This window comes from Lepisma saccharinum, chromosome 16 (genome assembly GCF_977018435.1).
Source record: "Lepisma saccharinum chromosome 16, izLepSacc3.1, whole genome shotgun sequence".
NCBI classification, from domain to species: domain Eukaryota; kingdom Metazoa; phylum Arthropoda; class Insecta; order Zygentoma; family Lepismatidae; genus Lepisma; species Lepisma saccharinum.
This window is the reverse complement of record NC_139244.1, coordinates 23,389,536-23,417,279: the sequence shown is the minus strand read 5'-3', so window position 1 is coordinate 23,417,279 and position 27,744 is coordinate 23,389,536. Positions and strand designations below refer to the sequence as shown.

The window sequence follows — 27,744 nt, the reverse complement described above, 5'->3', positions numbered from 1 at the left end:
TGATAAATAAAAATTTGTTTATTTCAGAAATGATGGGAATAATTTGTTCATTTATGGGAATATTATTAACATGATTATTAGTTTACACCACCAGTCTATGGTCTCATATTATCCAGTATCCATTTCATATAATGACCAACCCTGGTATACACTCCAGGTCTTCCACGTGTTCCACAGTTTCTAGGCCCAAATGACACTATTCCAAATTGGTGATAACGTTGTTCATTTTGCAGTATATCAGCAAATTTGAGAGGTCCTCCACTGTCCCCAGCACAAGAATCAATTCCTTCAAGTCCACCTGCACACAATTGCTTTGGTCCAATCTTAGCTGAGCGTTCATAAATTCTTGCACACTCATCATTTGTAACAACTGGGATGTCAGCTTGGAGTAGGTCATTACTGCCAGTGCCTAAAAAAAAAAAGTAGATCATAGTACATGATAACAATGGTCCAAAATGCAATCTTAACAAAGCACATGCTATCTTGCTTTTTAAATTCCCTACAGTTGTTTGAGTTTTTGTTTTAAGTCAACTTTACGCACAAAAAGGCTAATCAGTACTGGGTCTACAGTTTAAAGTGGTATCCAAACCACTATGTGCCTGCACTGAGTATTGAACCTGAGACCCCTTGATTACAATGCAATGACGTTATCGCTATGCCATCGAGGAGGCTCCGTACAGTTGCCCACTCAGCATTGTAACATATTTCTTGAACCATGTGATGCACTTTTTTTACTTGAAAATTACTGTCTAAAATTTAACTGCATCTTATTGTATAAAGGTTTGTCACTGCATAGTTAGTTAAAGCCAGTGGCGGCCGACGGCAACTATGATGGGTAGTGCCAACGTGATCAAGAAATCGAAAAAAAAGAACCCTCCGCAATGTCCCCCTCCCGCCCCCTCCTTGAGGTTGCGCCACTGGCCAAGATGTTTATCCTCGTTTGGTAACGTGGAATACAACGTGTGTTTAAGTAATAATGTACTAATCCGATTCATCTTCACTCACTAACATATCTTTATACACTACAGGACACTTCCCTAAAAATAAAACAATTACAAGAGGAAAGGAAAAACAACTCCTATCACCTTCTCCTCCCCCATGCACACATATTCTAACTGGATGTCGAAAATATCTTTGTTATGAAAAGAAATTGTCGAAATGCCAAAGGAAACTCGCATCATCATAGGATTTTTTACTTTTATATTTTAGAAAAAGTCTGGATGGCCCTCTTGGTGCATCTATCTATTATCAAAAATGTTCATTTAACTTTGGAAAAATACTAGGTTCGTTTCTCCAAAAGTAGGCAGAAATTACTTCTCGTCTTACAAATCAGTTGTATTTAGCGACTTTTCTCTGAAGGTTGCAACTGTGTCAACACTGCGAAAGTTCCCTCGCCATGCCAGGTGAAGACGGGCATGGTTTCTTATGGGCTAACCCTGCCCCCTGCCACTTTGTTCTCAGCTCATGGTGAAAATGTTCCTCGCTGAGACTTCTTCAACCCTCTGCACGTGTGTCAACTTGGTTAGGCCAGCTCTTGGGCAGCATGGACTGTTGCCTCGCGAGGGTACGAATGAAACGGCTGGTGATGCAGTGAGGACGTCAGCTTGACCGATTGCAAGATTCGAATCTCCTTGTCTGTAAACTATCAATGTATTCATTTACCATTACTTGGCGAGGTATGCGTTTCTTCTGAGGGTAGTGCCATGGCTCTACCCCTTGAGCCACCACTGGTGAAAGCTAACAAAATGCAGTTTCTATCTCAATGTGAGGCTAAAAGTGTAAATGCCATTTAAAGAATGTTGTATGTAGGAGAATGTTGTATGTAGGAAAGGCTGTTTGTCATGCCATCATTTCACTTGTTCAGTGTTTAATTATCAGTAACAGGCATACCGCAAATAAATGTGTATGGTAGTCAACAGTATTAAGTAGAATTCAGTGATCAAGCTTTCAGCGCTAGAGAAAATTTCTATAAAATTATAACCAAACCTGTACATTTTCCCCTACTACTTACATGAATTTTGTAGCAAATACAGCTACAATCTTTAAAATAAAGCACTGATACATCTATTGTGGCAATTTTTTAAATCAAACTCCTGCACAAACAGCATGCAAACAGCATGATACTACTTTTGATCCTTCATGATTCATTACCAGTGGCGATTTCTCTGGGTGTGTAAGTCGTGTGTCAACGGCCAAAGGAAAATGAAATAAAGAAGAAAGTATCTGTACTTTTATAAATTACGATTTTGAGTGTTTTTCTTCAATTGACAGTCACGAGCGTCCGGTAGTTTTCGAACGCGGCGCAGCGCGCAGTGGTTGTCAGGCAGGCAGATCGGTCCGTGACGGGTAGGGCGTTGCGAGGAAATCCAACGTCTTACCACTGCCAAAACATAGCATGACCGCGCATGCGCACCCTGCCACCCACCAGCATGGTTACCTTCCCAAGGCGTTGTATTTGTTCCCAACGCTTTTGGCTTTCATTCGCCCCGCGTTCCGCGTTGTTTTGCTCGTGATTGTTGTGCATTATTTTTTAAACGTGTGGTGTGAAGTGATGTGATTATTTTAAGGTGGAGAATAGTGAAAGTGTTGTGCAAAAGTATTTAAATAATTTATTTTCTTCGCTTTTGTATTCAGAGAAGAAACAAGTGATTGACAATAGTCGACCATGTTCTAATCTAACATGTGTTAAAGGAAAAAGTTGTGCTGGAAAAGGTTTTGAGAGACATTTTCGAAAAAAACTCTATGAAATTTCAGACTGGCTTTGCGGATGTGATGTGGTGAATAAATTTTACTGTTGGACATGTTTATTATTCTAGACTAAAAAGGTGTTGGGAATTATCAAGGGTATGCGGATTTGAATCATCTCAATACTGCAGTGAGAAAACACAGCGAGTCTGAATTGCATCTTTATAATAAAGTTTCTTTAAATTTAGTAGTTTTGTTGCCACTCCTACTAGAATTGACGTTCTTTTGGATACTCAATGAAAAGCTGAAATAGAGCTACACAATGAAAAAGTAAGAGAGAACAGGGAAATATTAAAGAGGTTGATTAACGCCATCTGCTATTTAGCAAAGCAAGAACTGCCATTCCGAGGCCATGAGGAAAATGCAGCATCTCTAAATAAGGGCAATTACATGGAATTCCTTATTGCAAGTGCCGAGTTTGATCCCTCATTAAAATAACATTTATTAAATTCTACAGTTTTTCGCGGTACTTCGGCAGGCATTCAAAATGATTTAATAAATTCAGTTTCGGATGTTCTGAGAGATGAAATCTACAATGAAATTCAAAACACAGACTTTGTGGCTATCATGGTCGATGAAACATCAGACATTAGCAAAAAATCTCAGGTGTCAACAGTGTTACGTTTTTTCTCGGCCTCACAGAAAAAAGTCATTGAAAGATTTCTTGCATTTCATGACACAAGCGCCGATAAAACTGCAGGAGCTCTTTTTAGTCACGTGACTGAAATAATGGATAAATATAAGTGTGGGGATAAATTAATTGCCCAGACATACGATGGGTATTCTGTAATGAGTGGTCATTTGAATGGCCTTTAAAGTAAAGTTTTGGAAAATTATCCGAAAGCTTTTTATACGCATTGTTATGTTCATGTAATGAACTTGGTGCTGCAACAATCGTTAGAATGTAACAAAGAGCTTAAGGTGTTCTTTTCTGGTCTTAAATCACTTAAATCTCATTCTCCAAAGTGGTTACACGAACTTTCTGCTTTCATGTCCAGAAAGCTCCCGTCATTAGCTCCTACCAGATGAAATTTTACCTCTAGGCTAGTGTGGACAGTCAATGACAACAGAGAAGCACTGCTTATGTTTTTTGAACATGTTAGTGAAAGTGGAGACTTCGATCATTTGACTGCAGTGACTCCAGAGGATTTTCTAGAAGGACTTCGAAAATATATTTTTAAAAAAGGCTTTATCCAACTTGCTTGCCTTTTCAGACGTATTATTCAGTATATTGCAGTCTAAAAATGTTGATATTTTGTATTGCAGTAATAAAACAACTGAATTTCAACGACAGCTGAAAAAGGAAATTGAGAATTTCGAAACACTATGGAATTCTATAACTGGTGCATTAGAAGAGGAAGAGATTGTTGAAATGAAAAGGAGGCGACTGAACAACGAATCACAGAAAGACCACTGCCGGAAGCTTTACTTTGAAATCATTGATAATATCAGCAACCAGATAACAATTAGATTCGCATCATTTGAAAAATTGCAATATTTTGATTTATTAAATCCCTCAAAACTTGAATAAAACTTGAATAAAAGAGAAAACTTTCCTCACCATCTTGTACATAAATTGTAGGAAATTTATGGCAGTGTGTTTAATTTAACCAAACTGCAGAAGAATGAACTTTATGTTTGGTATGCTTCCACTGAAGCATCAGAGAAAACACCAATTGAGATTGTAAATTATCACGAATCTAGTGGGTGAGTTTACATAAATATATAAATTAGCAGTGTTGATCGCAACAATTCCTTCCACGACGTCATCTGTCGAGAGATCGTTCTCATCACTGAAGAGGATCCACACATTCTGCCGATCTACTCAACCTCAGAACCGGATGACGAATTTAAGTCTTATATCCATCCAGAAAGAATTACTTTCTAAGCTGCGAGAAGGGGATAAATCCAAATTTTATGAGGGGGTGATCAGTATTTACTTCATTTAAAATAATTTATGTAATTTAATGTTCTTCTAAATATTTATAAATTTACACCGAAAAGGTACGGAGAAAATTTGTAATATTGGTTCACAGAAATGAGAGGGGGAGGGGTTAACATTCCTTCTTTGCCAACGCCTGAAGTTCAGGGTCAGGAGACGCCAGTGTTCATTACTTCATCTTTTATGTATAAAGCATAGAGTGAAGCGGCCACATACATGCCAGATGAAATATTGGATATTAAATTTCAATATACAGGGTGTCCAACTAGCTTTCGAACCCGAAAAAAACATTATAATTTCCGAACAAACTTACATAGGAAAATGAAATTCACAATAAACGTACCTTGTTTCATGCTGAATACATGATCGCCACAGCAGGTGCTGCAAGTGTCTTCCCTGGACGTCCAGACATGTTTGTACATGGCGTTCCATATTGTGAAAAGTCTGATGTAGAGTCTCCGGTGTGATCTCGTGAATCGCATTCTCGATGTTGTTTCGCAACTCTTGCAGTGATCGTGGTTTGTTTCTGTAGACGCAACCTTTAAGGAAACCCCATAAAAAGAAATCCGGAGGTGTCAAATCTGGGGATCTTGGCTGCCACAATCCTTTGGAGATGATTCTGTCACCAAAAAAGGACTCCGTTTCTGCCATGGACACGTTGGAAGTATGGTATGTAGCTCCGTCTTGTTGGAAATCATCGCGGCGCAGTTTTTCATCATCCAGCTGATTCACAAATGCACTGAAGATGTGTCAGTAAACTTGTGTGTCTACTGTATCTTCAAAGAAGATGGGTCCAATGATACACTGTCGGGAAATTGCACACCAAAGTCCCACCTTCAATGGTCCTTTATGGAGTCCAAATTCACGTTGAACGGTCTATACGATCCCGATATCCAATATTTCTTTACAATGAACACGCGTTCTGGTACGGTGTACCGATCCATCCTCGCGATGCAGGGACTCGCGCATCACATCACCCACACACACCACTTCCCCTGGCACCATCTACCATCTTTGTTTTGATGCGTGCGTTTATGTTCAACCCTGCCTCGTGTTCAGCATGAAACAAGGTACGTGTATTGTGAATTTCATTTTCCTATGTATGTTTGTTCGGAATTTATAACGCTTTTTTCGGGTTCGAAAGCTAGTGGGACACCCGTTAGAATGGTCTTTATTTAAGCAGGCGTGAATATGTATTGTACATTTGAAAATAAAATGAAAATCTAAAATGATTATTGAAAACTTAAGAAGATATTAATTACCATTTTCAGTTGCTCCCCATCCTGCTACAGTCAGTGTTTCATTATCCAGATATCTCCACTGCTGACTTCCAACAGGTAAACAGATAGGGCGTACAGTATCTAAAAAGTAAAGATCATCAAATAAATTATGGAAGTACATAATCTTCTGCCTGGGACACTTTGATACTTCACCCAACTGATGACTGAATATCCAGCACAACTGCTTTCCATTATTTTTTTTATGTTTCATACAGTTAGTGTACTGAAATTCATAGTTATTGTATTTTGTTATTAACTTTTACATACCTCATTCAAGAAAATGCTTTAAAAGTGAGGGAAAATTATAAACATAACATAACCCATGGCTCTACAGCCCTGGAAGAGCCTTGGCCTATCTCCCAACTGCCTCCCACAATCCTATCTAGAGGTGTGGAGATCTTCAACCAGTAATGGGGTCACGTGGGGTCGGCACGTCGAACCCTCAGCTGTTATAGGAGATTTCCCAGACTGGGTTACACTGCTTATTCATAACTCCCCAATTTCCTCACAATGGTGGGTTGCCACTGGTCCTATACACAGGACGAAAACCTAGAGACTGAATCCAAGCGGAGCAAAACCCATGCCGTCCTGCAGGCAGAGTCCAAAGCACAGCGCCTTAGACCGCATGGCCAGAGGATGAGGGAAAATTTTACTCAAAGTGTATATTGTGTTACCTCTACTACAAAGTGCATTCTTACCAGGATTGAAATCTGCCATTCTGTCGAGTCTAATTAACGCAATATCGTCCTTTAAAGTTGATTTGGAGAATCCTGGATGTGGTATGGCTTGATCAATACCAAAATCTTGTGGTGGTTGAGCACAGACTCTTGTTTGATCATAGAATTCACAGTCGATATCTGTGGAAGTATCATGGTCACCTAAACGTACTCCAACCCTGCAAAAAAGAAAGTTACATAAAAACTTGGTTGCTAAATGTAAATACTTTCTCTTATAACTTGTTATTGTGCATAATGTGTGTGCACCAAAGCTAGGGAAGCTATTTAAAAAATATATATATATATTTTCTTTCAAAAGTGCATTTTCATTATTATGTCACCACATTTCATATTATGTTACTTTGTCATATAATGTAGATAGATATGAAATTTCAAATGACCTATATGTAATAAATATAAAATTATGGGTATGTTCATTCACCAGTCAGTTATACTGTTTGTGGTTTCTGAGAAAATTAAAAAGCACTATTCTTCTTTTGTACAAATCATATTCTATTGCTCAATACTGAATTTAGCAAGGTAACACAAATAAAGCAATGATCATTACTTTTTTTAAAAAATGTTAATAATTAAAAAATAATATTTTAAAAATATATACACTAACATTACAGATGGTCGCGGTGGCTCAGTCGGTAACGCGTCTGACTACCATGCTAAAGGTCCTGGATTCTATCCCCGGCCGGTTCAATGTTGGAAGCGGCCCCGGTGCCCACCCAGCGTCGAATGACATGGGTACCTGGGGGAAACCCTGGGGGGTAAAGGCGATCAGGGGCGTGATGCTGATAATGTTGCATGGAGAGATTAAATGAGTGAGAACAGGGGTGCCCACAGGGGGGGGGGGGGCGGGGGGCTTATGGCCAGTGCCGGATCTACTAACCTAATTTGTTGTTGTTTCGCATGTATAAAGGAAGAACAACATGTCAATTTATGACTGAAGCAGCATGTTTTTAGATTTTCTATAAGTGTGTTAAACACAGTGAAGCTACAGAGTTAAAAACGTGTTCATATATTTGGTAAATTTTTGTATGTGAAAGTTTTCTAAGTTACAAATTCCACATCCTTTACGAGAGATTAATTTTAGTTGTTTTAAATGATTTCTCCATTGCATTTACAATTGTATAGAATTTTTTTTCATAAGCAATATATTGAAAACAATAAAATACTTTCTAATAGGAACCAATTGGTTCCAATTGACCAATCGGTTCCGATAGACTAATCAGTTCTGATAGACCAATTGGTTCCAATAGAGTGTCTAAAAAGTCATATTGGCTATCAGATCCAATTGGAAGAATCTCCAGCTGGAACCGAGGTTTCTAAACAGTTTTCTGCAGGGGATGTTTCTCTTAGCTCCTGCTATTATTCTAACAATTTACTTTTGTGGCACAAATATTTTACTATTATTAGTAGTATTTCCTCAGAAGATTAGATTGTGTGTTAAGAAAGATTGAAAGATGGTGAAATGTAGTACTTTCATTGTTTCTAAGTTTAATATTGATTTCAGTGTACTAGTAACAAATATGGTTTTGTCTAGTTTTTTGATCTATGTGTGGCTCCCAATAATATATGTTTTGATCAATATATACAAAATTTGTTTAACAAAATTGTCCTTAACTTCACAATGTACAATTTGGGAGTTTTAAAACTATTTAAACACAATGTACAATTTGGGAGTTTTAAAACTATTTAAACACAATGTACAATTTGGGAGTTTCAAAACTATTTAAATTTTACAAACCACAAGAGTCAAGTATGGGACCTCATTGCTTGGAATGAAGATTACCCATTACTTAATGGTTGTTGACATTGGTTAATTATGCATACTAAATTAAACTAAATTAATATTTATGAAAACATTATCCATGAAATTCCTTTCTTTCTATGCATTCCAGAAGAAAATTTTGACAATTTTCAATTTTTAATTATAAGTAAAATGTTGTAAATAAAGTAAAGACATTTGATTTTATAAGTTATATATCATTTATAACTTGTCATGCTGTACATAATATATAAATGTGTGGTTACATTAATTACAACATTGCTTTACAAATCCTCAAAACATGCATGTGGCCGCAGTGGCTCACTCGGTAACGCGTCTGAGTGCCATGCTAAAGGTTCCGGGTTTGATCCCCGGCCGGTTCAAATCCAGGAACTTTTCTAACGTTGGAAGCGACCCCGGGGTCCACTCAGCATCGAATAACATGGGTACCTGGGGGAAACCCTGGGGGTAAAGGTGGTCAGGGGCATGGTGCTGATCACATCACCCCCACTCACGACCGGATCAAGAATGTGTGGGGCGTTACCCCCTATACGCCTTCATGGTGTGGTGCTAAGCACAGGGGAACACTTCACTTTTTTACCTTTACCAAAACATGCATTGTATCAAACCAGAAACAAATATTACTTACAGTGTGAATGAACTTGGTAAACTAGTAACACAATGGGCTGCTGTCAAGACGTAACGATCATTTATCACAGAACCACCACATCGGTATCTCAGTCCATTTCCTGAAAAGGATTTTGAAAGTCAAAAAATATTTTTACAATTATACCATTTTAATTATATGGCATTAAAAACACTTCTTGCATCATGTGCCGGCAATGTTCTTGTTAAAAACCACACAAAACAAATAAACAGTATAAACAAGGCACTTTTAAAGTCTGCGCAAGCTTTTGACTCCAGAGTCATGGAGTCAACGATTCACTTAGTCTTCTAGTGTCTTCCAAAAGAGAAATTTATTTCATTATGATACAATGAATAGCATCAATGTTTTAACTACTAAGGTCCTGATAGTCAATGACACTAAGGTGAAGAAACTTGATAAAAATTAGTCCACATCCTCACTAGTACTGAACTTATTTAATTGTACCAAATAAATTTTTTATTGTCAGTGGCAGACAATTGTTAGTTTCATTACCTCTTTGTCTTTAGTGCTGTCCCATCCATCCATGTCTTGAAAGTATTAGAAAAATTGAATATGTAATTTAATATAAATAATATATAATTATAGTTAATTTACATAATTTTCTTATTTGTAAATAATTGTATACATGCAAATTATGATTTTTCTTTGCTTACAGAAAATATAAATGTTTAGTATCCTTATTTTTTTAATTATATTTTGACTTGAATATTGATGGGCAATATTTGGAAAATACTGTAATTAAGTACAGAGACTAGTTGAGATGATGTACTGGTACACTAAACTAACTAAACCCACAGCGCTACAGCCCTTTGTAGGGCCTTGGCTTACCTACCGACTGCTGGTCTCCCTCCCACACTGTTCCTCCATCACCTGTTATAGCATGGAGGTCTTAGACCAGTATTGGGGTGACAGGTGATCAGCCAGACGAACCCCCAGCCGTTGTTGTAGGTCTTCTTGACCAGGTTACGCTCACTCACTCGGAGCTTCCCAATTTCCTCATGATGGTGGGTTGCCACCGGGCCTATACGTAGGCCAAATAAATTCCAACCAGAGCCGTATTCGAACCTACGCCGTCCCGCAGCGAACGATCTCAAGACGAGTGAACGCCTTAACCCGCTCGACTACGGAGGAGGACTGTACTGGTACACATCTTTAGAAAATATTCGGAATGTGGTGACATTTGTTTTATTGTAAAATCCTGGAATATAGCTCATTCTAGCTAAGATATTTTACTTCCTTAAATCCTATTAATCTGACTTACTTGTTCTATATGCAATTAATGCCATCCATGGATATTCAAACACAGAAGTCTTGTTCCCTCCAGTAATGCGATCCTTATTAATTGGTCCACAAAGGTCTGCCCTGAGTAGTCCAAGATTTCGATGGCGGGAAACATCAGCAGGGCGCTCTACTTGAGGAGTAGGCTGAGGTCTCGGTGTTGGAGTCTGAGGTCTCGGTGTTGGAGTCTGAGGTCTCGGTGTTGGAGGCTGAGGTCTCGGTGTTGGAGGCTGAGGTCCCACAGGCCTTGTGTCTGGACAACACACCTTCGGGAAGTTGCCTACGAAGCCACACTGGGAACGTCGGAGGTATTCAACTGTACTTTGGGCTATTGGTCTCTGCTGTAATAATTGAAATAGGGACGGACACTCTCTCAGGCTAATGCATATTCCATCTGCTCCATTAGGAGTTCTGCAGAGATCTCCTTCTGTAATGTATATAACGTACATGTATTAAATACAGAAATACAGAATACAACTAATAATACAGTAATCATTTCTAAGTTGTAGTACAAATACAAGCAAGAAATATGTGGAATGTTGATAATTTGTTATTAGATTCATTACATTATCATTATATATTTATTGAATTAATGGGCGTTTAATAAAGAGTGCACAGGTTTATATACTCTCTCCCTGGAACCTCTGGAGCAAGAGAATTAAAGCAACTGTCTGAGCAAGTAGTGACTCGAGAGGATTTCACCAATGACATGTGAGAGGGGAAGTGGGTAACGGGAAATGCAGCTACAGCTACCACCCCATTGTCAGCATCTTGCACTGCTTTACCCCACCCACTCACTTTCTCCCTTCTATACTGTTATGTACGGCCTTGATCCACAGTTTCCCGGGACAGATTGTAGTTCGATTTTCATATCAAATTATCTACAAAACAGGAAATTCTTAATGGAAAGTTGCTAGCCTTAAATTTTATTACATCTAATTTGAAAATCATAGAACAATACATTACGACATGAGAGTATGTATAAATGTGGAGAATAGAAGAATGCTGATGAGATCAGAGCTTTGATTACCTGCTATACCCTCCCTGTCCCAGCTAACTGTGGAGCAAGTCCGTGCATAGCGTCAGAGAAGCGAGGGAAATAATAATTATAATAATAATATATCTTTATTGAGCGGGCGAGGTTCAGCGTACGCTGTTCTCCCACCTAACCCTTGTCAGAATACAGTCTACAGTTACAAACGGTATATATATACAATAAGAAAAAAAGAAAAGAAAACAAATAATAATAATAATAATAATAATAATAATGATGATGATGATGATAATAGTAAATAAGTAAGAGAGATGAAAAAAATGCATGGTCAATTTGAAATCAAATAAGAACTGTAAAGATACAATTAATGAGTACATGTATACACAAAAAAAAAAAAAAAACAACATAAAACTAAATTCTAAATACAATTTTAAGTATATATATAGGCACACACACATGTACACATAAATGCATATTTGTTAATGTTTGATGGTGCAAGAATAGAAATATTTGACATGAAGTAATATCAAATTCTTACATTGACATTAATACATTGTGGGATGTATTTTTATTCGTGTGTGCTTCTAGATTCAAACTGTTTACATAGTAGATAGTCCTTTGCTGTGGATTTAAGAGCATGCAGTGTTGATTGGTTAGTTATTGTTATGGGCAATTTATTCCAGGTTGAAACTGCATTTACCGAGAATGATGATTTGAAGGAGGTGGTACTGTGATGACATGTAAAAAGTTTGTTATGCCCTCGTGTGAAGTGTGAGTGTATTTCAGTGCCTACTTTAAGTTTTCTAAATAGATAATCTGGTTTACTTACTTTCAAAATTTTGTTTATGAAGGTGATATAGTGTAGATGCCTTCTTCTGTCCATTGTTAATATTTTCTTTTTGTTCAAATGAGGCAGGATATGTTCATATTTTCTTATGTTCAATGCAAATCGTATACAAGAATTTTGCATCACCTGAATTTTCCTTTTATCTCTGACTGAAACCCCAGGACCATAAACTACATCACAGTAATCAAAGAGTGACCACAATAAGAGCTCAACGAACTTCAGTTTAACTTTTTCTGTTAGATAATTTTGAGACCTATATAAATTTCTGAGAATGTAGAATGATTTTCTACACAGTCCATTGATGTGTTCTGTCCAAGTGAGAGAACTATCAATCACCAAACCCAGGTTTTTAGATGTTGTTTTATGCGGTATGCACGTTCCACGTATCTTCAAGACTATGTCGTTATACTTGTCGTTCGTAATTGTTTGTCTGTTCCCCAGTAACATGTATGTGGATTTTTTGGGATTTAATATCAGTGCATTGGAGTCACACCAGGTGGAAATTCTTTTTAATTCATCGTTGAGGACCATAACATCACGTCTAACTGTAATTGGCGTGGTAGGTAGGTATATCTGTGTGTCATCAGCATAGAAATGATATGTACATGTTTGTATTGCTCTCGATAAGTCTGCTGTGTATAAAGTAAACGAGTGGCCACACATGCTGCTGGTAAGGCTGGTAACTACAGTCGCTTCCCCCCACTCCAGGCAATTCGGTTCCTCTCACGTCTTCATTGGTGGAGCTGTCTCGCGTCACTACTTGTTCAGAGACTTGTTTTCGTTTGTCTGCTCCACAGTTAGCTGGGACAGAGTATATATTAATATTTATTCACTATACATTATTCTTGAAGTTTTTAATATGTGAAAATCGAATCGCAACATATACTATTATACAAACAAATACTATTATGAGTATGATAACCTGCTGAAACACCTAGTAATAGACAGACTTGAAGTTAGAGCTGAAACGCGAATCATATCTTATTTGGAAGGAATTTTAGAGGGAAAACATTAGGTACTAAATCTTCTTCGATTGCTATGCCTTAAGGTGAATTTCCACAATCTGAAGGAAAATAGTGGATTATTATTACTGGATAAGAAGCATATAAAAAAACAAGTATCTTCATTTTCTTATAAACACTTTAATTCAAATAGAGAAAGTTAAATATTCAATAATTGTTTTAATACCATTTTTAACTTCACAAAAAAGGCAATGAAACAAAAACTCGTAAATATCTAGTTCAAAATATATCAATGTTTATATTTAATAGTATTTTGTAAATTCGTGTAGTTTTTGGGTATGTTTTAAAATATTTTACACATATGTTACTGACTGTACAAATATCTTGTGTTTGATATTTTCATTTTTATGTAACATATTCATGTAAAACTGCTGTATTTATGGTAACCATCCTGTTAACAGCAGCATAAACATCTAAATAAATAAATACTGTAGAAGAAATAATATATTACATTAGTTTTTACACATCACAGAAAATTTTGAGATGCATATGTGTGGAAGTGCAGTTCAGTGAAACAAGCATTGTGAACACACAGTGAAAAAAATGTGAAATTCATTGCACTTGGGTGCAGATTAGACACAAGTTTTCCAAAACCACTATGCAGAAATTCCAGTTAGCGTGTGTATGCATTTGTGTGAGATTATGCTGGAAATCCAATGTGCTCAAAAAACTGATTTGCTGCTTCTGTTGCAAATTTCGGAAATGGATCGCTTACCATTATTAAACTTCCAATCATTCAATGGACAATCTTCTGTTTTAGTACCACCATTTCTCGCAAAACATATGAGAGGATACACTGCAAATGGTAATGTTTCATATTTCATATATTTTACTTTCCACTATGATACATTAAGATACATACACATGTTTGAATTAAACTTCTTGCTTTGGGGAGGGAGAAGAATCTCTCCATGGATGGGTTCAAGTACAAACAGGGGCATTATTTTGGGGGAGATATATATGTGTATTATTATTATTATTCACAATAACTACGTAGCATATCATATCTTCACCAACAAATATTTAAATTAAATTGATGGAAATTATTGCATATACGAAGTATCAAGAAAGTATATAACTTCCTTTTATTGCATCAGAATTTAATGTGACAAGAAAGAAACAAGGAACATTGTTTGGGGGAACCGAGGGATACATGATAATTTTAAATGTGAGGGAAAGGAGGAAGAGAGTGGAAAGTTGAGTAGCTCCTTAGTAGATACTCTCTTAATTTCAAACAACTATTGTAGGAGACATATTTTGGTTTGGTCCCTGGTTTGTGATGATCTAAGGTTGGGTTTTTTTCCGGACTTGTCCCCGCATAAATCAGCTCTGGGGCTCACCTAGCCTCAAATCAATGGGTATCTGGGGGCAACCCTGTCGGTAAAGGCGGCCGGAGCGTGGTGCTCATCCCATCACATCCAAAATGGCTGAGATCGAGCATGCGTGTGGCCCTACCCCCACAACCCCTAAATGTGCCTTAAAGGTACGGTGTTATATGCACGAGAAACTACCTTTACCATGGTTTTCGATTTCCAGAGCAGTCTTTCAAAGTATTTTGCTGCTTTGGAAATTTATATCCAAATATCTCATGTGGGAATTGGTCAAAACATAGGCGATTTGTCCCTCAATTTTCACCGCCCTACCCTCCTTGACAACACATTATATTTGAAAGTCTCCATTACCAAACTAACGCAAAAGTGATGCCCTAAAATTGCTACGATATCAGTACTCGAATTGAAAGAGGATGCGGGGGGATGGTATCTCCCCATATAGCAAAATTTTCACAAAGCATCCCCCCAGATGTCTCATTGTCACCATGTTAAACCATAGGAGCATCTCCCCATCTAACCGCAACCCCAAGGCTCGACCAGACATTCCCCCAGTTAACATTTTCCGCTTCATGCGCTGTACGAGATAAGTTTCTTAATCTCCGAAAATGTTAATTCGAAAATAGCCAGCAAAATAGGGAAAAATCAATCATTCGTCCGCCATCTCGAAACGGTTTGACTGATCTTACTCAAATACAATACCAGATCCGTCATCCGGGCCTCCTCGGTGGCGCAATGGCAGCGTCATCTTCTTGTAATCAAAGGGTCCCGGGTTCGATACCTGGTGGAGGCAGGATCCCACTTTAAACTGTAGGCCCAGTCCCGATTAGCCTTACTGTGTATAAAGTGGACTTAAAATACCAACTCAATCAATCAATCAGATCCGTCATCCAACGTATCAAGTTGATATCTGAATTTCTGCTTATAAATCAAAACGAGGCCGGCATTTACGACTCATCACCGCCCTACCCTCCTTGACAACACATTATATTTGAAAGTCTCCATTACCAAACTAACGCAAAAGTGATGCCCTAAAATTGCTACGATATCAGTACTCGAATTGAAAGAGGATGCGGGGGGATGGTATCTCCCCATATAGCAAAATTTTCACAAAGCATCCCCCCAGATGTCTCATTGTCACCATGTTAAACCATAGGAGCATCTCCCCATCTAACCGCAACCCCAAGGCTCGACCAGACATTCCCCCAGTTAACATTTTCCGCTTCATGCGCTGTACGAGATAAGTTTCTTAATCTCCGAAAATGTTAATTCGAAAATAGCCAGCAAAATAGGGAAAAATCAATCATTCGTCCGCCATCTCGAAACGGTTTGACTGATCTTACTCAAATACAATACCAGATCCGTCATCCGGGCCTCCTCGGTGGCGCAGTGGCAGCGTCATCTTCTTATAATCAAAGGGTCCCGGGTTCGATACCTGGTGGAGGCAGGATCCCACTTTAAACTGTAGGCCCAGTCCCGATTAGCCTTACTGTGTATAAAGTGGACTTAAAATACCAACTCAATCAATCAATCAGATCCGTCATCCAACGTATCAAGTTGATATCTGAATTTCTGCTTATAAATCAAAACGAGGCCGGCATTTACGACTCATCACCATGTAATCGTAATCAAGTGATCCAGGGTTCAATCCCCTCGGGAGGCACATTGCAAATTAGTTTTAATAACACGTAAACTGTAGGCCCAGTCACAATTAGCCTATTTGAGCACAAAGTGTATCCGAAGCAAATATTGACGACTCGAGACCATCTCGACACCATCCTTGTTCCTTGGAAAAGACGGATCAGGAAATCGTGTGCAAAAATACTGTCACAGGTTGCAAGCAAAGTTTCCTGTTCGGACTGGTCTTAACGGTTAGCACATCTCTTAGGAATGCGGAAGGCCCGGTTACAGCTTAACTCCCTTCGAATGATTTTCAATTTCCTAAGCACTGTTAAAGCTGCTCCTCGTAATTTTATGGAGAATACTATTCGCTGTGCAAAGTCTGTACTCAGTAGCGTGACCAAGGGGCATGTATCTAGAAATAAATTTCGGTGTGTGGGGGGGGGGGGGGGGCGAATCAAGCATCTCATAATGATGATGATAATAATGTTTTAAATTAAAAATTATAATTATAAAATAATTATAATTAGTATTAATTAAACAAAACAAATAGATAAAAAATTGAATATTTAATGAATATCAGAAAAGGATGTTAGGGTCTCCCCGATGGCGTAATCAAGGTGTACCGGGTTCGATTCCCGGTGAGGGCACGTATAGTGGTTTGGATCCCACTTTAAACTGTAGGTCCAGTCTTGATTAGCCTCTCTGTGCATAAAATGGACTTAAAACACCAACTCAATCAATCAAAAGACGATGTTAGATCCAGTTGACGAAAAGTAAAGTTCCTGGTAATATTTTATACACATTATTATAAGTAAGATCTTGCATAAATCTTCTTTCATTCAAAGCCGTATGATCTCAATATAATCCTTGCCTTCCGATTAGTTAGGCGGAAATAAATATCCCTCGATTAAGCAAGTACGGTATGCGCCAAAATATACAGTACTGAAACTCGAGCACTTGCGTTTGTCGATGGGGCATAGCTCCAGCCGCTCGTGTTCTCAGTAGTGAAAAGGAAGTTATAACTCGCTAATAGTGTGTATGTTAGTATTTCTTACAGGATAAATAAACTCACAGATGACAACAATGTAATGTTCGTCTTTTAATTTCAGTACTGTATATTTTGGCGCATACTGTATATTTTCACTATTTAATTTTAGTTATAATATTAATTCATAAATTTTAGTACTTAGTAAGACTTTCAAGGGGGCGGGAGTCGGGACCCCAAGCACGTCCTTGGTGACCAGGGAGTTCAGAGGTATATAAGACTTTGGTCGAGTTTTCCCTCAAAATAAAATAGAACGCCGAATAGAGGGGGGGGGGGGGAAACAGCAAATTCCTGCTAAGACATCTTACAGTCAGGTGTCGCCTTATGAAACTCCTAGACACTCCCGGTTTTCAAGATGGAATTAAATTATGGTCACGTTAGCACATAGGCTATTTGTACCAGTCTCACAATACTGGGATAAGCACCAAGGGCGCCAGAGGGCCAATTGAGATAAGCCTTCATATAATACAAATTTTGAAATTGTAGCGTGAAAACATGGACGAGGGGTGCCGTGAAACACAGCAGATTAAGTACCTGTGTAAGTCATCCGCGGATGCTTCATGAGAATCACTGCTGCTCCCCCCCCAGAAAAAAATCGGATGGTGGCCTTAATAAGCAAAAGCACCTTACCACTTACCTAAAATAAAACTGAGGGCCTGATCACAACAAGATAATGAAGTATGTCTTAAAATCTTCCTTCCCAATTTCCAAAATAATTAATGTCATCGACTCCTTAGACTACAGTTTCCTTTGCCCTCCCCCCTTTAATGTAAAATTATCGGGACTCTTAATGAAAGAAATGACAATACCATTCCGTACCGTATATAACAGTGGTTTCCAACTTCAAAAGGTCCGAGGGCCAAAATTATATCCAGCAGTTGATTGGCGGGCCGCACTTTTTTTGGAGGGGAGGGGACGGGGATTAAAAATTACAAAAAGTCTAAGTACTGAACTGAAAATGTAGTACTTTCGCATGACCTAAATTTCTAAAATGAGGCAATAAAAACAATGGAATCACAAATCAAAATTGTATAATTAGAATTTATTTCACAAAAACCCAATACTTATGGATGAATTCAACGAAATGAAAAACACACCATACAAATAAGAATCCTTCATAGTAAGTGTTCAATATGAAAGTTGAGGCCGATCTGCTTCTTTTATTAAAGTTGGAATGTCCACTTCAATTTCTGTTTTTGAAAGTCTCAGAAGGTGAAGCAGTGAAGAATCTACCAGTCGATTTCTGTAGCGGTTCTTAATGAACTTCATTTAAGAAAAAACACTTTCACACGTGTATGTGCTGCTGAACATCGATGTCATTCTTTGCCCAAAACTACGTAGGTTTTAAAAACGTCCCTTTGAAGGTATTTGAAAAACTCTGGCCCCTTTTCTTGCCTAGTTTGAAGGAACACATCGCCTTGCAAATCAGACAATTCAAGTTGGAGAGAAGCTTCTTCGATTTTAACGACAAGAGGATTGCTAAATAGCTGGATGCTGCTTTTAAGTTCTTCAAAATCTTTAAATCTGTTTCACACTCATCCATTATTTCTTTAATATTTTCACTGAATTCAGAAAATTCCATTGTTACTTCGTCTTCTCATAGCCACCGACAGCTTGGAAAATGGATCAGGTTATTCCTATCCAAAGTAGCATTGAAAATCTTCAGTTTATTACGAAACCCATTTATGTTTCTCATTAAATCTGACACCAGCTGGTTTCTTCCCTGCAGTTTCAAGTTCAGTTCGTTCAGATGACCTGTGATATCTGTTAGACACGCCAGTTGTTTAAGGAAATCCATAAATAGAACGTATTTTAATAAAAATACATAAAATTAATGTATTTTACAAACTGGCTTCGCGGGCCGCAAAAATAGACATCGCGGGCCGCATGCGGCCCGCGGGCCGCCAGTTGGAAACCCCTGGTATATAAGCATTGTTGATTCAGAAGTTACAGTTGGAAGGGGCGAATATAAGTCGGATACATTACCTCACCGAGAATCAATTTTAACCGCAGTTGCACTGTTTTATACAAACAATATAGCGCCTCCCCGATGGCGCAGTGGTAGCGTCGTGGCCTTGTAATCAAGGGGTCCCGGGTTCGATACCCAGTGAAGGTCCGGATACCACTTTAAACTGTAGGCCCAGTCCCAGTTATCCATAAAGTGGACTTCAACACCAATTCAACTAACAAACAATGAAAAGCGCTAAAGACAAACCAAGCTAAGTTCCATGTTTTAGAGATTGGAGTATTGTTTTGCAAATATAAGGATCTAGGGCTGAGATAGATGGTTATTATTGCATGTTGTTATCAGTGCTTTTTTTATGGGAAGAAAAGTTCAGGAACTCTACAAGTTTATTTGTTATTGTTATTTTGCTGATGCGTTATTGTGTTCATCATAAGAACTACTCAAAATATTGTGCTATGTTCATAAATTATAGTGTATCCATATAGTTACGCACGTGCCCATTTCTTTCGCTAAAATATAGGTAATGTTATTAGTTTAATTCTGACCCATAAAAGGTGCCGATACGGCGTACTATTGCGTACCGCCAGAGAAGAAAACGCTTGTCGTTATCACAATTCCTTCCATTATAATAAAATAATAATAATATCCGTGGCAGAACAGCCCGTGAGGCCGGCGTCACTCCCACATGCCGAGGTGGGAGATCATCCAACCAGTTATGGGGTGACGTGTGGTCAGCACGACGAACCCCCAGTCGTTGTAGGTTTTCCGTGCTCGGGTGGCCACCGGTCTCATACACAGGCCGAAATCTCAGGAGAAAAGTTGTTACGCTTTCTCCTCCCCATTTTTGTCATCGACTTACATGCATCCGGGAAGTAACTTCTGAAAGTTAAATCAGGATGACATTAACTTTCTGATAAATGAGTAGAACTTGGAAGAGGAAATTAACTTCAACTCAGCCATGACACTTTCTTGGAAGAGGGACAAGGCTTCATGCGACCAAATATTTAGTGCGTAATAATATGTATTTTTTGCTTGATGCAGATTTTAAAACAACTAAGTTGAACATATACATATACACATACATATTGTTTTAAGGATAATAAACCGTGCTCTTTTGGACTTTGAGGTGGCAGCCCAAAAAGAATTTCCTTAGCCGTGCCAGCCCAAGATCAAACAAGAAATTGCTCGCATTCGCCTAGTAATACTAAGATCAGTGCGGCGATTAGAGAAGCGTGGGGGTGTCCCCCCCCCCTTTTGCTTCTTTGCACCCCACACCATGCTAAACCTTATCTACCAAGGGAAAGTAAACTGTCCTTGCCCCATCCCACAGTTTTGGAACCCAATCGCCACCACTAAGAGTGACTGATATATTCAAGCAAACTAACCATTTCCTTGCTGGGTGTTGAACTGGACCTCTAGATTGTCGATCAATCGCAAGGTCGTCACTCAATGAAAAGCCTGTTGGAAGGACTTGACCTTCAATAGGTTGTTGCCACACAAACACGGAATTTAATTTTAGTGGACCTCGATATTGTTATTTATAATTTTAACGATACCACATACATTTCTTAAGACCTTCATGAAACAAGACGTTTTTATACATAAAAAATATAGATCATAATGAAAACACTCATGACACTCTGGAAAAGACAAACTGGTTCGAAAGAAATGTCCATGAAACTTCAATACGGAAGAAAAATGAACTTCAGAAAATCCACTTAATAATGGTGACACTGGAAGAAAAATGAAAGTCAGAAAATCCACTTAATAATGGTGACACTGGAAGAAAAATGAACTTCAGAAAATCCACTTAATAATGGTGACACTTAACTCATGTACAGACGGGATCAAATGAAATGTACTTCCCATTTCCTACCAACTCAGAAGCGAGTTGGAAACTCTTCATTGCTCCTGTATAGATAAGAAAGTGGGGGAGGGCAGTAGCAGACAAGGCCAGCACGCAAACTTGTTTCCAGCAAGCTTTATGTTGGAGCCTTGGCAGTTTGTGGAAAGATTTTGTATTCCTATCCCCCGCCCCTCTCTCTTTGTCTCTCTTTCTCCTTGTGCTTCTGTGTGTATGCGTGTATGTGTGCGCGCGCCGACACCTGTTTCATTTTAAGTTTGACGTATTTTATTGCATTGACTAATCGCTGTTGTGACTGGGTATGAACCAGGTTAGCAATGGAGACATACTGAAGGATCAAAAATACAAAAATTCATGGCATGAGTAGTTAGTAGTAGTAAAGGTAAGGTAAAGTTCGTCGTCCGTATAGAACCGTGCCATGAAGGCACATTTAGGGGATGTGTCAGTAGGGCGCCGCAAATTCTCGAGTTCGGCCATTTTGGAGGTCAATGATCAGCATCACGCTCCAGCCGTTTATACTCCCCAGGGATGTAGTAGAAACGAGAAAATAAAAATGTTTTACATTTCGCGTATGTGACAGTATTCTTTGGATATTGTCTTGGAAGTGTCTGTTAACATCCTAATTTTGTTTAAGGATAAAACTGGCTGAAGGCCGCGAGTGTTCCTGAGAAGTAATGAGCATATCACATAATGCCCAATAGTTTGGCTTGCGTTTTTCGAAAATAATAATAATAATAAAAACAAAATATACAAATCAATTTTACGAATGTTTACGTCATTGTGACCATGGAGTGCATTTTGCACACTAACGAGGATCTGGCGTCTAGATATAAGGTCAGTATAATGGTCTGTGGGGTTTGGGCTGTGACCTATCCATCTTCGTTTTTAGTTGTCCTTTCACAACTTTCATCTTAACACACCTTTCATTACCCAAAAGTGGAAGAAAAGCGAAATAAAATAAATAAATAAATCGATCATTGTGTCCCTACGTTTTTCAATTTATCACCATGACCGAAAATTAATGTTTCACTGATGTAATGCATCACTATAATCATGTTTGATTTGATTTGAATTTAAAATTTTGGGTGCGTCAGCACCAAGGCTATTTTGCACCCGTCACATTATACGGGGTCGCCCCTTATCGTTACACATAACAACTCTAACGCTGCATAACTAAAATCATAAAATATTAAAATCTTCTGACTTTCGTTAAAAGCTGAGGCTGTAAAGGAGCACTCAGCACAAGTAAGGACAAAACACAGGACAACACAAACAAAATTATACTGGCTATGGGGCCAGTCGCCAGAGCCTCGTTAGTCCGCAGTCCAGGGTGTACTACGTGGAAGTGAGGTTGACTATTGGGTGCACTACGTGGAAGAAACACCCCACTATAATCATGTGAATTATTTTCCGTCATCATTGTTTGCATAGACTCTAACGCTGTTGTCCTTAGTGTAATTGATCTTATTGTGTTGAAGTTTTGATGTAGGCAAAATAATGGTTAGGAATAAATCTCAATTGATTGTTCGAAATTTTAAATATAATAACTCCGAGGTGACGCATATTAACTGTTCTTAGTTCGATGTCAAAGAACGATTTTTCCTATACATTAAAAAGGATTCCGGCCTCCGTGGTAGAGTGGTGAGCACAGCTTGCTTAATGACCGGCCTAGGCATTGTGTTCGTTGTGAGTGTCGCTTCATTAATTTCATCATTTCACCGACCATCCTCATCGTCGCGTTTAACCAAAAGTGGCACCAGAAGCGAATTAAAATAAAGCAAATCAATCAATCAATATAACATAGGGTTTCCGGTTTCATAGAGCAGTATGCAAAGCACTCGGTCATGAAGGCCCTCAAAATTGAAATAATAATTGCAACAGAAAAACTGATATTAGAGTATTTTAAGAGTTTAGGCATATTAAAAATTTACGTCAACCAACAACAATTTCACCTGTATTGTGTGATATATGGTTCTGCCTTAACAATTGATTGATTGATTTGCTTTTATTTCACTTCGCTTTTTGTGCCACTTTTGGCTAATTTGCGAAGATGGGGAAGAGTGATGATATAATGAAATTGATGAATGGACACTCAGAAACATCCATGCCCAGGCCGGGATTCAAACCTGGGACACCTGGTCTTGTGTATGTGACCGGTGGCCATCCACCGTCGTGAGGAAATTGGGGAGCTACAAATGAGTAGCGTGACGCGGTCACGGAAACCTACAACGACTGAAGACTTGTCTTGCTGACCACACGTCACCCCATAATTCCCACCTCGGCAGGTGGAAGTGAGGCCGGCAGTCGGTAGGTGGGACCTGGCCCTCACGGACTGTTGCGCCACGGGTTATTATTATTATTATCATCTTCAAATAAAGGTTCATCGTTATATATTACCGTATTTCATCGCTTAATCGTCGCACCCTGTTTCTCAATCCAAAGAGAGAGAGAGGCTGGGGGGGGGGGTAGGAATACAAAATCTTTCCACAAACTGCCAAGACTCCAACAGAAAGCTTGCTGGAAACAAGTTTGCGTGCTGGCCTTGTCTGCTACTGCCCTCCCCCACTTTCTTATGTATACAGGAGCAATGAAGAGTTTCCAACTCGCTTCTGAGTTGGTAGGAAATGGGAAGTACATTTCATTTGATCCCGTCTGTACAGTAACCTTTGTTACAGAAGAGAGATCCGATGGAGGCACATTGCACAGTTGTTGGATCCCACTTTAAAACTGTAGGTCCAGTCCCTATTAGCCTATCTGTGCATAAAGTGCACTTAACAATTGAATTAAAGAAGAGAGATGTTGAACACGACTTATTATCAGAGAAATATAGGCCCCACCATCTACTGAGTTTTTCGAGAATAACGCGTAACAGGTATGGACAATGTCGGAAATTTAGCTTAACGAATATAAAATGACAAATAGTGCTAGACTGAGAGATCGTATTTCTTTTGTATTTGATTTACTTTATTTCGCTTCTTTGTGCCACTTTTGGCTAATTTGCGAAGATGGGGATGAGTGATGATATGATGAATGGATACTCACAAACATCCATGCCCATGCCAGGATTCGAACCCGGGACCTCTGGCGTCGTAGCGCGATCTGCTAACCACTCCGCCACGGGGCCGGTACTGAGAGTTCGATCTGAGACATTATTGACCACAACATCACTTCTAAATCGATGTTTTGCATATTAGCAACACTACATGTTGAATATCTTGAATTTTTATAAAATTTCAAGAGCAAATAAAGAACATTGCAGTGCCAATGCATCTTGCCCCCCCCCCTTTCCCGCCATTGCGGGATTTACGAGGGTGGCCGCTACGCCACTGAATTTGCTCCAAGGAGGGGACACAAAATATACTTTTCTGCATTCCATAATATTAGAATTTTAAGGTTAGCACAAGATAACTTTTTTTTTTATTTGAGGACAATTCGGAAAGGAGTCCAGCCCGACAGCTCCCCCTTAAATACAGTATTTCACCACATAATCGCCGCACCCTGTTTTTACAATCCAAAAATGGGTTTATAGCCTTGTATCTCGTAATCGCATCAGTGCGTCAGGTAGCGAAACCAATGATAGCGGCTCAGATGGCGCAGAATCTTTGAACACAAGATTAAATTTTGTAAGTTCCTAATTCGCAACACCAGTAAATGTTCTGAAGTGTAATATTTCGACTATAATACACAGGTCAATTAGAACAATTGTGTTAAACTTTTCTTTCAGACCGGAAAATGTTCTTTAATCTGCCAAGAAGAAATGATGTGCGTTAATTTGGACTATTCAATCAGGGTGCGAAATCATTGAAGATTGGTAGGGGGAAGGGAGATCTTAATCTACACACACACATATATACACAAATATATAAATATTTATACATATACTACATATTCATAATAATAAATATACAAGTAAATTAAGACTTAAAATATAATATATATATAATTATTATGATAATTATAATTATTAAATATATACATATACTTTTATATATATGTCAGATATTTAAAAACTAGCAAACTAATTCCTATACTGACTGTCAATAAATGACAAAATAGTTTAAATATTTTTATTATCTTTTAAGTTTTTGTTTAGTTTTTTTGCTTTCTATTAGTATAAATGAATTAGATTTCATAGTTATATTTGTCTTGCATTGTTATTTTACCTTTATTATGAATATATTATATCAATATACTAACATTTGTTATTGGTGTAAGATCTGTAAATAGTCTCTAGAATGATTGATTTAGTTTATTTTTGTGCATCTTGGCTAAAGATGGGGATGAGTGATGAAATTGAAACAAACAAACAACCAAGCCCGAGCGAGATTCGGACCCAGGACCCTTGCAAAGCACTCGGCCACATGGTCCGGCTCTCTTGTTGAGTTGAGTCCACTTTATGCACAGTAAGGCTAATCGGGACTGGACCTACAGTTTAAAGTGGTATCCGAACCACTTGTGCCTCCACCGGGTATCGAACCCGGGACCCCTTGATTGCAAGGCTACGACGCTACCACTGCGCCAACGGGAGGCCCTGAGGTCCGGCTCTCTTGAATGAGAGAGAAAGTCTGCAACACTCACAAACACATTACTTTGTGTGAGTTTTCGATACTATCCTTAGTAAAGGATATTTGAAGTAAAAAATAATTGCTCTCCTTTTGCTTTTATAACAAACACTCTCCCCCCGGATTTTTTTTTTTGTGGGGGGATTTTTGAAGCCAATATTGTTGGTGGGGGAAATCCCCCAGGATTTCGCACCCTGTATTAAATTTTAACGAGTATTCAAGAGTATTCCGTGCATCGTTATCTTGCACCATAGAGGAATTTGTAAATTCCTCTATGCTTGCACCAAAGTCAGTTTAGTAATACTTGCTTTGTAAATGCCGGTAATACCGGCACAATTTAAGAAAGCTTCACATAATAACGCACTCCACTTTTTTGCGCAAAAAAAAAAAAAAAAGATCCTGAAATCTGCAACGAAAGGTGAAATATGGTACATCATTGTACCCGGGCATATTTATTGATAGAACATGATATTGATTAACTGGTTCTTATCTACTACAAAATACAATCGTACTTACGTCCATTTGAAGAAGAACACAGGTAACATATAAGGAACAAGATGCAAGTCGACGAAGTACTTTGGCACATCATTCTTCACTACATTCGTTCACACCTCGCAACGTCCTGAACATAAAAGAGGAAAATAATTCAGATATGCCCGTCACGTCTCGTAAGAAAACCCCCCGAGCAAGACAAATGTTTTCGCAAGCACCACAGCGTTTTCCGTCACATCGAACAACAGTTCGACGACGAGGATCTGTCTCCTGGCACTTCCTCAACATCCACACCTTGTCCAGTTCGGTTCAACGGCCCTTTTGACTGTCTGCAAAATCCTTCTTTGACGCCTGGTTGTTTCTGCCGTGCTGAAAACACAGATAGAAGTCCCACCTCGCTTCACCGAGCCTTCAGGGTCAACTATTGTACGTCATCATCTGGCATCGAAACAGCAACTGGTTTCTGCCTCCAGGCTGGTTCCGTTCCACAAGTTGACGGGAATTCCCGTCCGTTTTCCGCTAACTTGATGCTACAGTGTTTGTGATCTGGGCAGGTGGCCTAGCTATGACACATTTTTGTATTGCACACGTGTTAATGCGAAGTTACTTTTTCTTTTTGGTAATTACGTCATACACTAAGCATGCAGCGTGAGTTCCCCGGACATCCTCTTTCCTATGTTTCCTTTCCTTTCTTGCTTCATGTCTTCTTATCTCTTTCAGGCCTGAGGGTGTGTTGTCTTTAGGCCCGAATTTCCCCAAGGAAGTTAGGATTTTAGTGCTAAAAGGTAAACAAAATGCCTGGCTTTGGATTTCTTAGATTTCCTCGGCCATTTCACACCACATGTTTCAGATTCTAAGTAAATCACTGAGAATACAGTTGACTGTCAATGATAGGTTGAACCTGGGTTGGAGTTTTTGAGGGTTCCAATCACTTTGTGAAAGTTACATAGCCTGAAGAGAATATTTAGGTTACTGTATGATATATGAATTACTTGTTCAAAAAAGAAATTTGAAGAAATTACTTGTACTGGTTTCCTAAACCGTGTTACCACTTGCTAGAAGTAGGGTAAATGATTTTTCTGGACCATTTATTTTCGCATAATTTTGGAGGGTTAATTGAACACCACTCTCTATAACATCCAAAACATTCCTGACCATTTCCTTTTTTTTAGAGCGCTAATTTGCCAGGTGTCTCGGGTTTGAATCCCGGCATGGGTGTTCATTGTGAGTGTTCATCAAATTCTTCATATCATCTCTCATCATTATCTTCGCGACTAGCCCAAGGTGCCACAAAAGCGAAGTACAATAAACCAAATCAATCAATAAAAACTTTTTTTTAGAGGGAAAAGAGAGGGAGATAGATAGATTACAATTTTCTTATTTCTGTATTAAAGAAGAGATAATGTTACGTGTGTACCGCGAAAAACGTACATATAAAAGGTAGAGCTTTCCCCCCGGTGTCCGGTAAAAATGGCAAAGGAATAAATGGCCAAAGTGAAAATGGCAAGTTTTCTTCTTTGGCAGTTGTCCTCTCTCAGCGTGCAGAATGATCGCTTTCACTGCTGCATTTTCTTGCTGGATGCACCTGATTAACTT

The 27,744-nt window shown here is 38.6% G+C and overlaps 1 protein-coding gene across 2 annotated transcripts; it reads right to left on the bottom strand.

Moving 5' to 3' along the window:
• Nucleotides 1-26,720, bottom strand: LOC146000342 (melanization protease 1-like). 2 transcript variants are annotated; one of them, XM_083137871.1, is made up of 7 exons: nt 26,173-26,720; nt 13,984-14,064; nt 10,389-10,832; nt 9,110-9,209; nt 6,666-6,862; nt 5,950-6,048; nt 1-409 (listed from the first exon to the last, which is right to left on the bottom strand). In XM_083137871.1, exons 1-7 carry the CDS (start codon nt 26,243-26,245, stop codon nt 96-98), a joined length of 1,308 nt encoding a protein of 435 aa, XP_082993997.1. In that variant the 5' UTR covers nt 26,246-26,720; the 3' UTR covers nt 1-95. The 2 variants fall into 2 exon arrangements, with proteins under 2 accessions (XP_082993997.1, XP_082993998.1); XM_083137872.1 differs by lacking the exon at nt 13,984-14,064 and having other exon boundaries at nt 26,173-26,718.
• Nucleotides 26,721-27,744: the final 1,024 nt, after the last annotated feature.